The following is a 15,973-nucleotide window of genomic DNA, read 5'->3' on the forward strand; positions in this document are numbered from 1 at the left end:
AATGTAGGAGTGCCTACATGATCTGATGAGATGATGGACACTGATGACTGCACCTTGTCCCTGGACCACTTGTTTTTTGAGAAACCCATTGTCCACAAAGTGTGAGTACAAGAGATGGCCCACATCATCCCGTTCTCCCTCCTGACAGTTGAAAATAATTTTTTTCCTGTGGATTGAATTTGGCAGAAAGCCACTCCGCCAGGAGGTCAGCCCATGGCAGCTGGAAGTGCCTCCAACTCTATCTCAAGTTCCAGCCACTCAGGATGTGCAGAAGGAGGCAGAGTCTATCACTACCCTATACAGTATGTTGTGCTCTGGATTAGGGTGAATTCCTTTTCAATTGACTTGAGGAAACTGCTTAGTATCTGGTCTATTGAAGCCCTACTAAATTTAACCGTGTGACTCACTGACACGATAGCTTGAATCGGCTTGAAAGCTTTCCTAAATTTCCTTGGCTTGCGTATACACCCCAGGATCTGGGTCTTATCATACAGCCTGATTATCATTAGTATAATTGGAATGGTAAATTCCCTGCTGTAATCTATTTTCACCAGCAAGCAAAATAGCAGATTACTCAACCTTAGTTTGGAAGGTCACACCCATAAAAGTCACCAAATTACAGCTATCAACTATTTAGTTTGATGTAACTCTCTCGCCCTCTTTAATGTTACTCACAGGTTTCTCACAGAGACTCAATACATTCCTGCCTCCTTCGAAAGGATCAGCTGGCCTAAAGGTTTTCCCATCAAAAATCAACAGCCCTTACGCTTATAACAATGATGAGAAAGATATTGTTGAAACTCAGGGTGGCAGCAATAGCACCTACACCAGCCGTTGGGGAGGTGACGGGTTTGGGGATTACTCTCAGGGTTCCTCTCTGGGTGGCAGAAGTGGAGATGAATCCCCGCAACACTCTGGCCATGCAGCCATCACCAGGAGGTGTCTTTCTCTGGAGCAAAGCAAAAGCTTGCCTCTACGCAAAAGGCAAGTGTCTGCTATTTAACAAGATGACATATATATGATTGGGAATTAACAAGTGTAAGCACATTGTTTTCAGATATTCTCACTGTAGTTTATATTTGGAAAGATAAGAAGAAATTTCCACTTGTGGGCAGTTACAGGTTTCTGATTTCTAAAGCCAAAGATTAATATGTGGCCTTGAGGCTGTAAATAGATTGCCAACAATGATCTTTGTCTCCTTGGAGACGGATGCAGAAAATCATTTCAAAAATGCTTAAATTTGCAGGATTAATGTTATTTTCAGTATAAAAGCCATGTTTCCAGTTTTTGGCCGTCCAAGAATAGAACTTTTAAATCCCTCAAATGGTGGAATCCTTTACATGCTCAGTTAAGGTGGAACTGCAGGATATATTGAAGAGGCGTGATTTTTACACATGTGGATGTTTCATAAGAATAACACGAAAAGATGCTAAACCAACCCCATAGGCAGGTTCTTCAAATAAGCCTCCAAGCTGCAGCAGCAACATCAGTTTTTCCCGCTCTCATTCTACCTTCTTCCTCTCTTAATTCTTTATTCCCTTTGTTTCCCCCTCTCCCTCCCATAACAGCTTGTTCAAGGTTCAGGTGTTGAACAGTGGAGCCGACTCGTCAAACATAGATGACCTCAGAAGCAGCAGCAGCAGAAGCCAGACAGCATCCAGACCTCAAACTTTTCTCAGTGCGGTTGCCATGGCGACAGTGCCTCCTCCTCTTCAGCCGCCACGGGCGACAGTTAGCCAGGCAGCTTCTTCTCTCTCACCGAAGCCCCCCTTCCCACCCCCTCCTCTGGGCTCATCTGCAGCGAGTGGCCGACCCCCACAGAAGGCGGCACATGCTGAGATGCAGGACAAGGGCACAAAGAGAGCCTTGGTTCCACCCATGACGCCTCAGCCTCTCTGCATACAAGGTGCTGCACTGCATCGACACAGTCACAGACAGGCGCTGTGCTCATAGTCTATGACTGGTTCACCAAATAACACTCATATAGCTTCTGTAAAGTGATGCAGCTAATGAGTATGCTCATGTCTAGCCATGGCAGCAGCTGCCACATTGTGTTTGGGTGATGAGGTGAAATGAGGTGAGCGCTCCTCGTTGACCGTTCCTTTGTAATGCAACATGCTGGTCACTAGGTGGTGGATTGTAAAACAGTATAGGCGATGCAGTGACAGTAGAAACCCTTGTAACCACATGTGGTCTACAGTCATTTCTGAAGTTTTACTTAACATTCACTATACAAATATAAACCCTTGATTTTATACCCTACAAAAATGTCAAACACTTCATATTAACGTCAAGGTGGAATGATTTGAATCAGTGAGAGTGTGACTAAAAATAAAAGTTATCTTATGTTTTGATTGTGCACATTCTAGGGTCCTCCGGGTCTGGAGTTTTGAGACCAGTTTCTGAAATCCGTATCCTTTTTGCCGTTGCATAAATCAACAAAACTTGAACATTTTACACAGTGTTTGAACTGTGCTAGGATGCTTGTAATGACATTTCACAATTAATGTAGTTTGATTTCCTGAACCATGCTAACACAGCAGCTAAGTTCAGATCTGTCTTCAAAGAGTTCCCCTTTTTCAACTACGTTCAGTCCAAAGCACTAGATGATGTAAGCATTATTTAAAAAGCCTTTATAAACAGAATGTTGAGGATTATGACTAACATGAGAGTTTCATTGCCTTGTTATAATCTTTGTTACCTGTTTATTCACAGGTTCTTTACACGGGTAATAACTTTGTGGCATGTGCTCCTACTGGATCTGGTAAAACAGTGCTGTTTGAGCTGGCCATCATTCATCTGTTAATGGAGACCTCAGAGCCCTGGAGAGATGTCAAAGTTGTCTATAGTGAGGCATAATATCATGTAGACCTATTAATACAAAGATAAAGCTCCAGTCTGATTATAATATATATACTTATATTAGTAATATTTATATTCACAAAATATGTGTTATTATACCTAAAGTGTTGTATTTTCCAATCTCCATATTAGAGTAAATGATTCCTACCTATAAAAGTTAAGAACAACTCCTACATATTTTCCTAACTCCCAAGACTCCCATAAACATATTCTTCACTTATAAACTGAAAACACATTATACAGATCTAATTTACTATTTATACATTTTGCCAATCTGAATAAAGCTTGTGCTGTACCAAAAATCAGGCACGAGGAAGGAATTCTATACCAAATGAATTACTACATAAACACACAGAGTGAAGCGCTACAATGGTTGAACACAATACACCTGGCTGTAATCATGCACTGGGGCTTTGAACATGTTTCTTCTGACTTGCCAAGCGTAGTATTTCCAGATTTGATTTTTGATTCCTGTTATAGATTTAGGGTGTGTCTGACCCTATCACTGCTTGTTCTTGCCAGTGGCCCCTATCAAAGCTCTCTGCAGTCAGTGCTTTGAGAGCTGGAAGAAGAAGTTTGGTCCTCTGGGGCTGAACTGTAAGGAGCTGACAGGCGACACAGAGATTGATGACTTCTTTGAGATTCAGGATTCCCACATCATCCTGACCACGCCTGTGTGTACTACATCTTAATTCAACACATGCAACAAAAATACAATTGTGATCTGGATTTTATATGAATACTTAATGTTGTATTTCTTTTTTGACAGGAAAAATGGGACAGCATGACAAGAAAATGGAAGGACAATTGTCTGTTGCAGCTAGTCAGGCTCTTCCTTATCGATGAGGTCAGATATTTTGTTCAGAGACTCTTATTATGGTACATCATGTTGCCAATGTATTGTGAGAGTACATTCAACTTATCTATGTAGTTCTTCCAGACGAGAGTTTCACCTCCTCAAATGAATAAAAAAAATATATATTACCTACATATCAACATTTGTTTCACAAACTGTTAGATGGCACATTCTGTTGTTCCAGGTGCATGTGGTGAAGGATGCGACACGCGGTGCCACCCTGGAAGTTGTTGTGAGCAGGATGAAGGCTGTACATGCCTACCGAACAGCACAGAATCCAGAGGCCGGCCTCTCCATGAGGTTTTTGGCTGTATCAGCCACCATACCCAACACCTCTGATGTACGTGGCTGAGAAAGAGCACAGCAGAAATTTGTTCATGTAAAGATTTCGCAGTGTGGACAAACCTGTCTGAATGATACGATTCATAGATAAATTGAGTAATTGGAGTCCTCTGTTATGTTATTAAGTAGGAAAAAACATAAAAATAGCACAAATTAAGAACGTTACTGAGGCACTGCCCTGTGATGCATACACACAATTCTGTGTTTGCTCCGAAAACTCTTGTAAATTAGTAATCCGATCACTCTTTTTTCTGCTATGTTATGCTATTAGATAGCAGACTGGCTGTCTGATGAGAGTGGTCCTGCCACATTTCTGCAAATGGACGAGAGCCACCGTCCCGTGAAACTGAGGAAGGTGGTGCTGGGATTCCCCTGCAGCCCGAACCAAACAGAGTTCAAGTTTGACCTTTCGCTCAACTACAAGATGGCCAACATCATACAAACGTACTCAGACCAGAAGCCTGCACTAGTGGTGGGTGGGAAATTTAGCCAGACTTAGTTATTTTTTTCTGCTTGTGTGTTTGCTTTCCTGCTTGATTTTCCCATGTCATTAAACAAAATTGTAAGGCAGGATTAAATTCTTTCATGGTCTTACATTCATTGTTAATGTTTTTTTATGATATTAACTTAGATTACTTGGAATTCGCTGTTTATGTAACAAATAATAATGACGTTATTGTGTAGTTCTGCTCTACAAGGAAAGGAGTCCAGCAGTCAGCTACAGTTCTGGCCAAGGATGCTCGGTTCATAATGAGCATTGAGCACAAGCAAAGGTATGTTTCTTACTTATCCATAACATGTTGTCACATGTGCAACTATTCATGAAAACATTGGGTTGTTCTTCAGTGTAGTTAATTTCATTGAAAGCTTGATCTTGACTTTTTGTTACTTGTAATTTCTAAAGGCTGACGAAATATGCAAACTCTATTCTGGATTCAAAACTGAGAGGTGAGTCCCCTCTTGTCCCCTTTTATAACCTAAATGTCCAGACCCACCAGATATAGACTTTGAAACCTGTTTAAGCCCAGAGTTTCAGCCCCAGTAAGAGAGTACATGTTAATTTGATTATATGTAATTATCGACTGTATAACATTATTTGGTGTTGTGTTTGTGGTCTAGATCTGGTGATGTTAGGAGTTGGTTACCACCATGCAGGAGTTGACTTGTCTGATAGGAAGTTGATAGAAGAGGCCTTCACTCTGGGAGACCTGCCTGTCCTCTGTGAGACTTTGTCACTATTACAGTTTTATCCTGTGCTATAAAGTGTGAAACACTATACTGAATTGTTTTAGAAACACTGCAGACGTAAACAGGAAAGACAAGTATCGCAGGTTACATCAACTGAGTAGTTCAGTATTTCACCCATATCATGTTGACACATGGCAAGACTCAGCCTGAACTTTGTAACTACAGGGTTGTGTCAAAATGCATAGAAATGCCTGTTCAATGGAAATACAAATGGCAGAGAGTTATGGTAAAATTACTTATTATAGTATGTTTCATGCCAATAGCAATGTACATGGTTTTTCCTACCAATATTGACTGATGTGCACCAGTTGTAAAAGTCTAAGTACCAAAAAGTAACAAATAAGACTGTGAAACCTTTATTCTTTTTGAATAATTAAGAGACACAATAAAGATCACAAAGCTTTTCTAAATAGCATTAAAATATTATTAGACTGTCAATAATATTTCTTTTTAAAGCTGATATCAACTGATACTGATTGTATGCCGACTTATTGGTACACCTCTAATTAAAAGTTTACCAGAAAACTTACCACACACACACAGCGATCACAAACTTTTACCTCTGGCTTGTACACTTTGAAATAGTGTTTTTATTGCATTTCATTGTGCTCTGAATTTATGCTTGTGCTCTGATTTTTAATTCCCTAGTTACTACCAGGACTCTGGCCATGGGGGTGAACCTGCCAGCTCATCTGGTGGTGATCAAGTCTACCATGCAGTATGTGGCAGGCTCCTGTGAGGAGTACAGCGAGGCTGACTTGCTACAGATGATAGGCCGAGCTGGAAGACCACAAGTAATGGCAGAATAACCATGACAACCTTTATTGTTTTTCTCACCTGCTTTAGCACTATGAGGTGCACCGTCACAATTTTTTTTTGTTTTTCTGGCTCTTTACTATTTTAACCCAAGGTACATTACCCTTCATTGATTTTTGAAAGTGTACCATTAACTTGCAGGGATCTGAAGGTATCTGTTATAGAAATAGATTACTTTTAAATACAGTAAATGGAGTAAGAAAGATTGCACCACCTATTTTTGGTATGATGCACAAACTAAATACTAACTTTCTTCCTCTAGTTTGACACATCAGCGACTGCAGTGATCATGACCAAGATCCAAACCAAAGACAAGTACATGAAACTTATGACTGGGGTGGAAATCATTGAGAGCAGGTGTTACAACTCAGTCACTTAACATTCATCTTCTTCTTCTCTCCCTTAGCTTGTCTTTCTCTGGCTCTTGCTCTCTCACAGACATTATTACAGTAGTGCATACGGTAACAGTATACCTCTTTTCCCCAGCTTACACGGTCACCTGGTAGAGCACCTGAATGCTGAGATTGTTCTCCAAACCATCAGTGATGTCAACATGGCTTTGGACTGGATACGCTCAACCTTCCTCTACATCCGAGCCCTCAAGAACCCCACACACTATGGTCAGAGCTCCAAACACAAACACACAGAAAATTGTCTGTTTCAGAATTAGTGTCCAGCTTTTTTCATGACTGTATGTAAAAAAAATAGTCAGTGCGATGTGCCTCTACTCAAACTTCAGGTTTCTCCGCCAACTTGGACAGATATGGAATCGAAGCAAAATTGCAAGGTGGGCCACGACAGCTTTTTGTCTATTTGAAGCATAGACTGTATATAAGAAGTGGTCGTAGTCACACTAATGTAACCTATTGGTTTGGGGACTGCTGTTTTGAAGCCTCAAGCACAGCATTTATTCTGTCGCCATCTTGTTTTATGGCAACCAGAAGTGACTTGATTGGGAGGAAAGTACAACCGAAAGCTAAATGGAACAATTTTAGGAGGATTTCATGACCTGAAATACACTGTGAAAAGGTTAAAGTTGTAAGACGAAAACAAAGAAAACAGACAATACCTATAAACTCATGTTAACAATATTTACTGACAAAATAAATAAAGTAAGTAGGGTCATTTTTTCATAGACTTCTATACAATCAGACTTATTTTCCAAACAGAGGATTTGCCCCTTGATGGTTAATAGAAAGAGTTTATGCTTAAGGAACTTGACTTCACTTTCCAGACCCGGAGATTTCCGCCTGACATGAAAGCATTTCTGTTTTGCCTCTAATAGAACTGTGTCTGAAGAACCTCAACTCTCTGTCCTCCATTGGTCTGATCGACATGGACGAGGATATCAACATCAAACCAACAGGTAGAGAGGAGAAATAAGTTTAAATGTTTTGCAAAATGATCCTCTTTAGTTTACTTTCTTAACTTGTGTTCAGTGACGTGAATGACATCTGCACCTTTGTCTACATTTTTCCTTTTTAACTGAGCCTTAAAACTGTTAAGTAGTTTGCGTTTGGTCCCTGCAGAGGGTGGCAGATTGATGGCTAGGTACTGTGTTGCCTTTGACACCATGAATCAGTTCAGCAAAGTGGCTGGCACTGAGAGCTTGTCTGACCTGGTAGGTTTCCTCATAAAACTGCACAGCGATGTTTTTTATTCAAATGCCAATATAGTGACATTTTGTATTGTCAGGCTGGTTTCCTTCATACAGAACTTATGAACTATTATTGTAAGACAAGACAGTACTATTCACATCCAAAGTGGCTTTATGTACAGATTGATTTAGTGTCGGAGAGCAGGGAGTTCAGCGACATTCAGTTGAGAATGAATGAGAAGAGGACCCTGAACACCTTAAACAGGGACAAGAACAGGATCACCATCAGGTCAGACACATTTATAGGATTGGCAGTGCATGTTTTTAAATGCATAATGGTGGACGTAGACACAGGCCATTGTGAATAAGATGCTTCTGTATTTTTCCAGGTTTCCCATTGAGGGAAAGATCAAAACCAGTAAGATGAAAGTGAACTGGTAGGTTCTCTGTGTAAAAGGAACACTGGTTTATTTATTTTATTGTAAAATGAATATAATGAGTTCTTATGGACTGTGCACTTTAGATATTATGTGTTTATTACCTTGTCTGTAGCTTGATTCAGGCTCAGTTGGGATCCATCTCAATTCAAGAGTTTGGACTTACACAGGACACAGCAAAGCTCTTCAGGAATGGGATGCGCATCAGCAAATGTATGTTGAGTAAATCAGGAACAACAAATAAACAACGTGCTCTCTGTTTTATTTGAATATGTTTTAAACTTTGATTACATTTTGATCCCAATTAGGCCTGTCAGAGTTTCTGAGCCACCAATCTAAGATTGGGTTCTCCGCTCTGCTTAACTCCCTGATCCTGGCTAAGTGCTTCAGAGCCAAGCTCTGGGAAAACTCGTCCTACGTTTCCAAACAGCTGGAAAAGATAGGTAGATAAACATTGCCATAGTATATCATATTTTATCCAACCAATGTAAATATAGTATTAAAGCGAGTACAAATCTCCATGCTAGTTAATACAGGATGAATTAATCAATAAACCAAACAATCTTCTTATTAGATGTACATGCAATCTCAAACTAAATATCTACACTTTATAATAATACACTGTGTTTTTCAGGCCAGACCCTGTCAACTGCCATGGTGAACGCTGGACTCACCACTTTCAGCAAAATAGAGCAAACCAACCCCAGAGAGCTTGAGCTGGTCAGTCTGTGTAAATTTTTTTAATAATCCAAATCATTTGATTAACTATTGTTTGAGCTTAATGTAGACACCAGGCTCTGTTGCTTCAACTGTGATCACATAATGGCACAGCTGTTGTTGAGCAAAATCTTGTTATTACCTTAAATTGTTGGACAAAAATAAATATTACAATTTTATTTTATTCAGATTCTCAACAGACATCCACCATTTGGCAACCAAATCAAAGAATCTGTCATGCATCTCCCGAAGTATGAAGTAACTTTGGAGCAGGTAAAAAATGTTGCAGTTTTATTATCAAAAGGACAAGTAGGTTGTTATATGACAAGTGTCATATAATTGAGCTTTTGACTTTTTGTTGGTCAGACTTTTGAGCTATTATTGCAAGTTTGAATTTGATAGCTCTGTTAATCCTAAAAGTTTTTCTTGAAAGTTGTCTTTGTATATCGTAGCTGCCTAGGTATAGCTGTGCTACTGCAGAGATTGTGGTGAAGGTAAACCTTAAAAACCAAGCACAACTGCTGTCCAGGAGAACAGCTCCAGACAACCACTATGTCTCTCTGATTATCGGACACTCTGACAACACTGTGGTCTTCCTACAGAAACTCACGTGAGGAAAAAAAAACAATCCTCAGGCTTTCACCAATTTTGTGTTGTCTTTCTTTCACACACCCTCTCTTTCTCTATAACTCTGTCACCATTATGTACAACAAGACAGAACCTGGTTTGAGAATAAATAGCATATTGATTTTCAGAAGGCAACCTCTTGTTTTGTTTCCAGAGACGTGGTTCTGCTGAAGTGTGGTAGCTGGTCTAGGAAGATTGAGGTGGCAAAGGCCTCGAAAGGAGAGGAGATCAGTGTCAATCTCATCAGCTCACAATATGGTAAACCATGCAAATGCCTTAACATTTAACATAGGAATGTATCCACAATATGTATCACCTATATTATAGAAGAGAATAAAGGTATGTTGGGTTGTTCAGTACAAGGTTCTTTATTTATATATTGAACAACTGCCTATCAATGCTATGTAGAGAGTGCTTGTACTGGATATTTTCGTCTTTTCTTCTCCCACAGTGGGCCTGGACATTCAACAGAAGTTCAACGTCTACTACTCTGGAGCCAGGAGGTTTGGAAATGATAATCTGTACAACATACCATGTAATTCGACTGGTCAGAGACCACAGCACTCTGCAATGAAACCAGAGTCTACTGATCAGGCTGCAACTCAGAGGGAAAACACAGACCAAGGCACTGTTTTAATGATTTTGTTGATGCTGAAATACGAAATAGTGTATATCGATTTAGTACGTCCTCAAAGGCAGGTGGATATTTGACATATATTTTTTCTAATCAAATGTGACAACTTTATACTCAGATTTAGGCAATAAAAGAAAATGCAACCACTTCTGCAAGAATAAGGATCTCTGTGGCCACGACTGCTGTGAGTACAATTGACTGTGTACATCTCTTTTTGTGCATTTATGTGGACCTGTGCTTTACTTTGTGCTTTACGGTCAGGATTATAGAGGTCTTCTTTCCACCCTCAAGGTAAAGTAGGTGTAACTGTGGCACGGAAGAAGTCAACAAATCAAGAGTTCAGTTTCTCTTCATATTTGAAAGACCTGAGGAGCAGGTGTGACACACTTGAACAGACTCCTGTCAAACGACTTAAGGTGTGGAAGAACACGTATATGATTTTGGAGTTCGTCGAAGCCTTTAGAAATTAAATATTTTGTTTAAAGGTGTAGAATATGCAGATTGAATACAATGTGTGTTTTAATACAAATTTAGGATGAGGTTATTGTACTACATGCACGTTTTGTTACTACTTTTCACGATATAATCTTTGTGAATACAATTAATAATAACTATGCTTTGACAACAACATAAAAAGTGTCTTTCATATTTGTGTATAAGTCCATTAAAAGTCTCTTTTTCGGTCTTGATAAACTGAATAGGTCTGTGTTTGGTGTTCTGTTTTATTTCCTCAGATTCAAATGAGCAAGGAGTCTGTGTCCGTCAACATGCAGGAATTTGCTTACAAAACCAAAGAGAGACTACCTACTGTTTCCTGGTATTTACAGCTACACTGACATTTTAGACTTTCATAGTTCATAACGATTCATACGTGTAAATATTAGAATAATTCCCTTGACAACTGCTGCATATTAGATTCTGAAAAAGTGTGACAATAAAATAAGTTTCAATGAAATCATAAGGCCTGATACTGAATTATATTCATGTCCTAATGTATTTGATGAAGGTACGGAGGGAGTTACTGTGAAGCTTCAGTACGACCACACGCTGAGACTGTGGATCTGACAGGACCAGACAGCGTTCAACTGCCAGAAATAGTTGAGCTAAACGATTTTGACGGTAGTAAACATATTAAAAATGATGACTCTGAACTGAGCACATTCTCCAACATTGTAAGATTTAACAATCACAGGATCTGTGACTGTATGTTTCGGTATCCTATACTCAGATTATGATGACTACGTGGAGGACATGCAGAGGATGACGAAGGAGCCTGTCCAGACAACTGCTGCATCTCATGCTCAACATCAAAGTATCATTTCAAATCTTAATCCAAATTTATTACGAGACACAGTTTATTTGTGGTTTTGCATGTTTTAGCACTTTAACTAGAAATCTCATATTAATGAGTTATTTTTCAGTGCATATTATATCGGTTTTATTCTTTTAGCCTTTGTCATCAGCTCTTTTCAGTAAACTGTCAGTAAATCTCGGATTTTTGATTGAAACCACAGTACAGTGCTTTCATAAGCAGCTATATAAGGATAATGTTAGCTTCGTTTATGAAAAAGGTTATTCATTGGCCATAATCCTAGAAGAAAAAGTAAAGTTTTTTAAGACATCAAGGAGACAAAATTTAGTATGACAAAATTGAATAGATGATTTGAAGGATCTGGATCCTATGTCCAAATTATCATCCATACAATCTGCTTTAAAGCACTTGCCTGCTAAAGTTTGTAGAGAAAGGTAGAAAACATGCAAAGCCACCAATTTTGGTCTTTAAAAACTCTGGAGTTCTCATTGAGATTTTTTTTCAGATTTAATCAAAGAAAGACCGCAGTGCAGCACCATTTGAAGGTGTATTCATCTTTTTCATTTACGTCATTTGTGTTTAGGTTCCTCAGTGTGGATGAACCCAGGAATCAGTGTTGGTGTGAGTCAGAACAATAAACCGCTTCTGAACCAGATCAAAACCACCAGCTGGGCTGCGATGTCAAACCAAGGCACTCGCTGCGTGAACGCTTCATCCTCACAAATACCAACCGTCAGCTTCGACCTCGGAAATGAATGGGACGATTTTGATGACGATAACTTGGTGCATGCCAGTGAGACGTCGTTGGCCTCGTGTCTAACCAGTAATAAACCTGACGTCCAACAGTGCTTCGACTACAACGTGCCAGGTCGAGTGAAGTTTCAGTTACATTTAATTCAGAGCGGGGAAGACATAGATACTCTACTTCAGGCGTGATTTTGAGGGAATATGCCTCAATCATTGTTATGATTTTGATTAACTTACCTTTGTTTAATGTGTAGGCTTTGCTTCTACATCTGCACCAGTACTACTCAGTCACTCACAAGTCAAACCCTGCGTAACCACAGCCAGAACACCACTGAGGTACGGCCGGACAGTAATGCGCAAAATATCTGAAATTAAGGTTTAACACCAGGTATCAAATAATGTGTGAAATATTTAAAATCTCCTCTCATAAAATATTTTATACTGTAGTTAAGACAGTAAAAACATTCATCATATTTTTATTTTTAGGTCGATTTTACCTGGAATCAGCGAACAAGGCGCTTCACTGGTTACAGTCAGACCACTGAACAGAATCACACTCGACTGGAACAAAAAGGTGTGTGTGCATGCAGAGATCTGTGCGTGTGCTACTTGTGCAGTTTAGTGGCTACATTCACTTAGAATACTATTGTTTACATAGTTGACTAGTAGACTTCCTTTTGATTTGTTTAACCCAATAAATCTCATACTCTGGTCACGAGAGACCCAATTGAGTGCTCTACCATTTCGAACATCTTACTATTTTCAGTGTTTTCACTAAATAGCCACCACACCAACATGCAGCCCCTAAACACATATGTAATTGATCAAATTATTTATTCTCCCGTTCTAATTAGTCATTTCAGTGAGCCAGCATGCACAAAACCAGGGCCGTAGCCAACCTAAATGAAATGGGGCCATATTTAATGTTATTAATTTAATTACACCTGTGTTTACCTTGCAACAACATGTGAAAAGGACCTATACAGTTTCAAATTATGTGTCTTTCATCTCCAGGGATTCATTTAGATGTCATCAAAAAACATGGCAGCAGCAGGGAATATTCCTTTAATGTATTATTAGCTTACTCCCAGGTTAGGCTAAGCCAAAGGTGCTTCTAAACACCTTAACGTGGCATATCTGACATTTGCTTCCCTTCCTCCTTTTGCAGGGATCGAGCACTTTCAGAGAGGAGATCACAGTCAAAACACCAGAATACCTCCAAAAACAGACTGAGACCCACGTGGCCCCACTTAACAGAAGGTTGGATTTCTTCTCAGCAATGAGCGTCCCATCCAACCCCAGCTCATCTGTCAAACGAAGGTAGAAAATATTATACTGGCTTTCCTTTATTTTGATTCATTACAATATTCCCTCCTTGAAACGTAATGCAAATAATCCTATTTATTAAATGTACTTTAAAGTACACTCTTTCTCATGATTAATCCCTTCCCTCTTTTTTACACTCTGTATTTCAGCAGCACACAATGCAAAGAAGAGGAAGCTTTCCTTGGGATATTTGATGGGCTTTTTTAGAAGTACGGGTTGTGTAACTGTAAATATGTCTTTTACATAAAAGTCATTGTTCATTGTTCCTGTTTTGTTAGGTGGTAAGCTTTACATGAACAGTTTTAAAGTCATGTTATGATACGTTTATATTGTAAATGAAACATTGTTTCTAACGTTAGTTCTAACTGTTACTATTGTAATTTATGTATTTATTTATTTTTATTTATTTATTTAATTAATAAAGTCTGTGTTTATTGAATGATTCAGTGCGGTCCTTGGGGAGTCAGTCAGCAGTATATATCAGCTTGTAGTTAAATCTTTGTGAAGTATTTTAGGTTTGGAAATTGACGAGAGTTCTACCCTTGTTGTTTGAGTGAACAAATCTTCATCCTTTGATGAGGAAGTTCAACATTTAGCACATATTTTATAGGCAATTTGTTGACCATTATTTAATGTACATTTAGTGATCTGTCCAACAAATGTGGATCTAAAGAGCACTTTTTTTTGTATATTTTAAGCAGATTCGGGTCCACAGTGCAGGATGTTTGGACCACAGTCTTTACACTACTGTTACTAAACCTGCCAAGGTCTCGGAGTTTGGTTTAATTATCACTATGATTATCACTCTTTCATTCTTCCTGTAGACTTTGAAATCTCGCGTGACTTGTGCGGATGTATCGCGAGATTTCAGTGACGTCATTTTTTAGCGCGTAGTTTGCTGGCGGAAAAGTCCGAAAGGCTAAACAAACTATCTTATTTAGCCGCAGCCTGAGTTATATTTATTGACTTAAGTTTTCGTCAATGCCACGTTAGCTCAGGACTGCGTGCTGCTTTAACGAAACTGTCTTTTTGAAGGAACAATTGCACTTTACAGCCAACGACAGCGGTGAGTTTCTTTTTGTTTTTGTTCTTTTTGTTAGCTGGACAGACAAGTGATGAAGACAGACGGCAACATGTCTTATCCATCTACCAATAACCAGTCACTGTATCAAGGGAATACGACTCTAAATACACTTCCTAAGTTAATATGACAGAACTTTTATCTACTTTATTGGTAACATTTCCGGTAAACGTTCAAATGTTTGACAGCCTCATAACTCTCTCTCTTCATGTCTGTGTTAGATGGAGTTGTTTCCTGTCAGCACAGACGGGGGTCTCATTAAATCAGACAGAGGTCACAGGCGAAGCAAAGCCTCAAGTAAGTTGGACCTTTACATTATTACATTACATTACAGTCATTTAGCAGACGCTTTTATCCAAAGCGACTTACAGGAAGTGTATTCAACATAGGTATTCAAGAGAACTACTAGTCACCAGAAGTCATAAGTGCATCTCCTTTCTTAAACAAGCATCTCAAAGCATAAACCAGAGCAAAAGTATAGTGCAGAGGCAAATTACTACGAAAACAATAATTGCAACAGACTAATCCGAATATAGTAAGTGCTACAAACTACTACGAATAGGATAAGTGCAGTAAACAAATACAAATTCAATAAGTGCAGCGAACTGATACAAATACAGTAAGTGCAACAACTAATACGAGTGCAATAAGTGCTACGAGGAAGGCTCAGGGCATAAAAACAGTGCACCATAACATATAATAGTTAAGGAGTAACGTTGATATTGGATTATTTGCAGAGCCCTAATATTATGTTTACTGTCAACATTTCTTTGTGGATTTTGCTTTTTCATTCAGAATAGAATAAAATAATCATCTGTTATTTGCCAAACTCGGTGTGTGAGAAAGTATGGTACTGGATTCACCCCAGATACAATAATTGCAACAAACTAATACGAATACAATAAGTGCTACGAGGAAGCACTTATTGTATTCGTATTAGTTTGTTGCACTTATTGTCTTCGTAGTAATTTGCCTCTGCACTATACTTTTGCTCTGGTTTATGCTTTAAGATGCTTGTTTAAGAAAGGAGATGCACTTATGACTTCTGGTGACTAGTAGTTCTCTTGAATACCTATGTTGAATACACTTCCTGTAAGTCGCTTTGGATAAAAGCGTCTGCTAAATGACTGTAATGTAATGTAATGTAATGGATTCAAAAAGGGTCTTGTGCATCTATGACAGTATATTTTGTTTATCCTGTTTTCTTCCAGGGGATGTGGAAATAGACATTGAGATCCTTTACAAAGCGGTCCCTCAGCTGGCCAAGGTTTTCCGCATAATAGACAAAATTGGAGAAGGTACTTGCTCTGCCTAACTGTATGCACACTTTTGGGGCGTAAGAGAAACTTCTGTTTAAGATCAATACAGTAG

The 15,973-nt window shown here is 39.0% G+C and overlaps 1 protein-coding gene across 1 annotated transcript; it reads left to right on the plus strand.

The window, feature by feature from the left end:
• Positions 1 to 30: 30 nt before the first annotated feature.
• On the plus strand, positions 31 to 15,900 carry hfm1 (helicase for meiosis 1). Its single transcript, XM_054625761.1, has 41 exons — positions 31 to 101; positions 187 to 302; positions 678 to 984; positions 1,569 to 1,906; positions 2,370 to 2,411; positions 2,541 to 2,611; positions 2,716 to 2,848; positions 3,385 to 3,536; positions 3,632 to 3,709; positions 3,903 to 4,058; positions 4,332 to 4,532; positions 4,745 to 4,833; positions 4,965 to 5,008; positions 5,180 to 5,281; positions 5,957 to 6,102; positions 6,387 to 6,481; positions 6,611 to 6,744; positions 6,864 to 6,911; positions 7,410 to 7,490; positions 7,654 to 7,745; positions 7,904 to 8,010; positions 8,111 to 8,158; positions 8,274 to 8,371; positions 8,467 to 8,601; positions 8,793 to 8,878; positions 9,065 to 9,148; positions 9,328 to 9,485; positions 9,657 to 9,760; positions 9,954 to 10,127; positions 10,255 to 10,320; positions 10,428 to 10,552; positions 10,871 to 10,953; positions 11,143 to 11,258; positions 11,365 to 11,448; positions 12,041 to 12,316; positions 12,450 to 12,531; positions 12,682 to 12,769; positions 13,364 to 13,515; positions 13,674 to 13,716; positions 14,823 to 14,899; positions 15,814 to 15,900. The coding sequence occupies exons 1-40, from the start codon at positions 31 to 33 to the stop codon at positions 14,862 to 14,864; spliced, it is 4,647 nt and encodes a 1,548-aa protein (XP_054481736.1). The 3' UTR covers positions 14,865 to 14,899; positions 15,814 to 15,900.
• The last annotated feature ends 73 nt before the right edge of the window (positions 15,901 to 15,973 follow it).

Source organism: Anoplopoma fimbria, chromosome 3 (genome assembly GCF_027596085.1).
Source record: "Anoplopoma fimbria isolate UVic2021 breed Golden Eagle Sablefish chromosome 3, Afim_UVic_2022, whole genome shotgun sequence".
NCBI lineage: Eukaryota > Metazoa > Chordata > Actinopteri > Perciformes > Anoplopomatidae > Anoplopoma > Anoplopoma fimbria.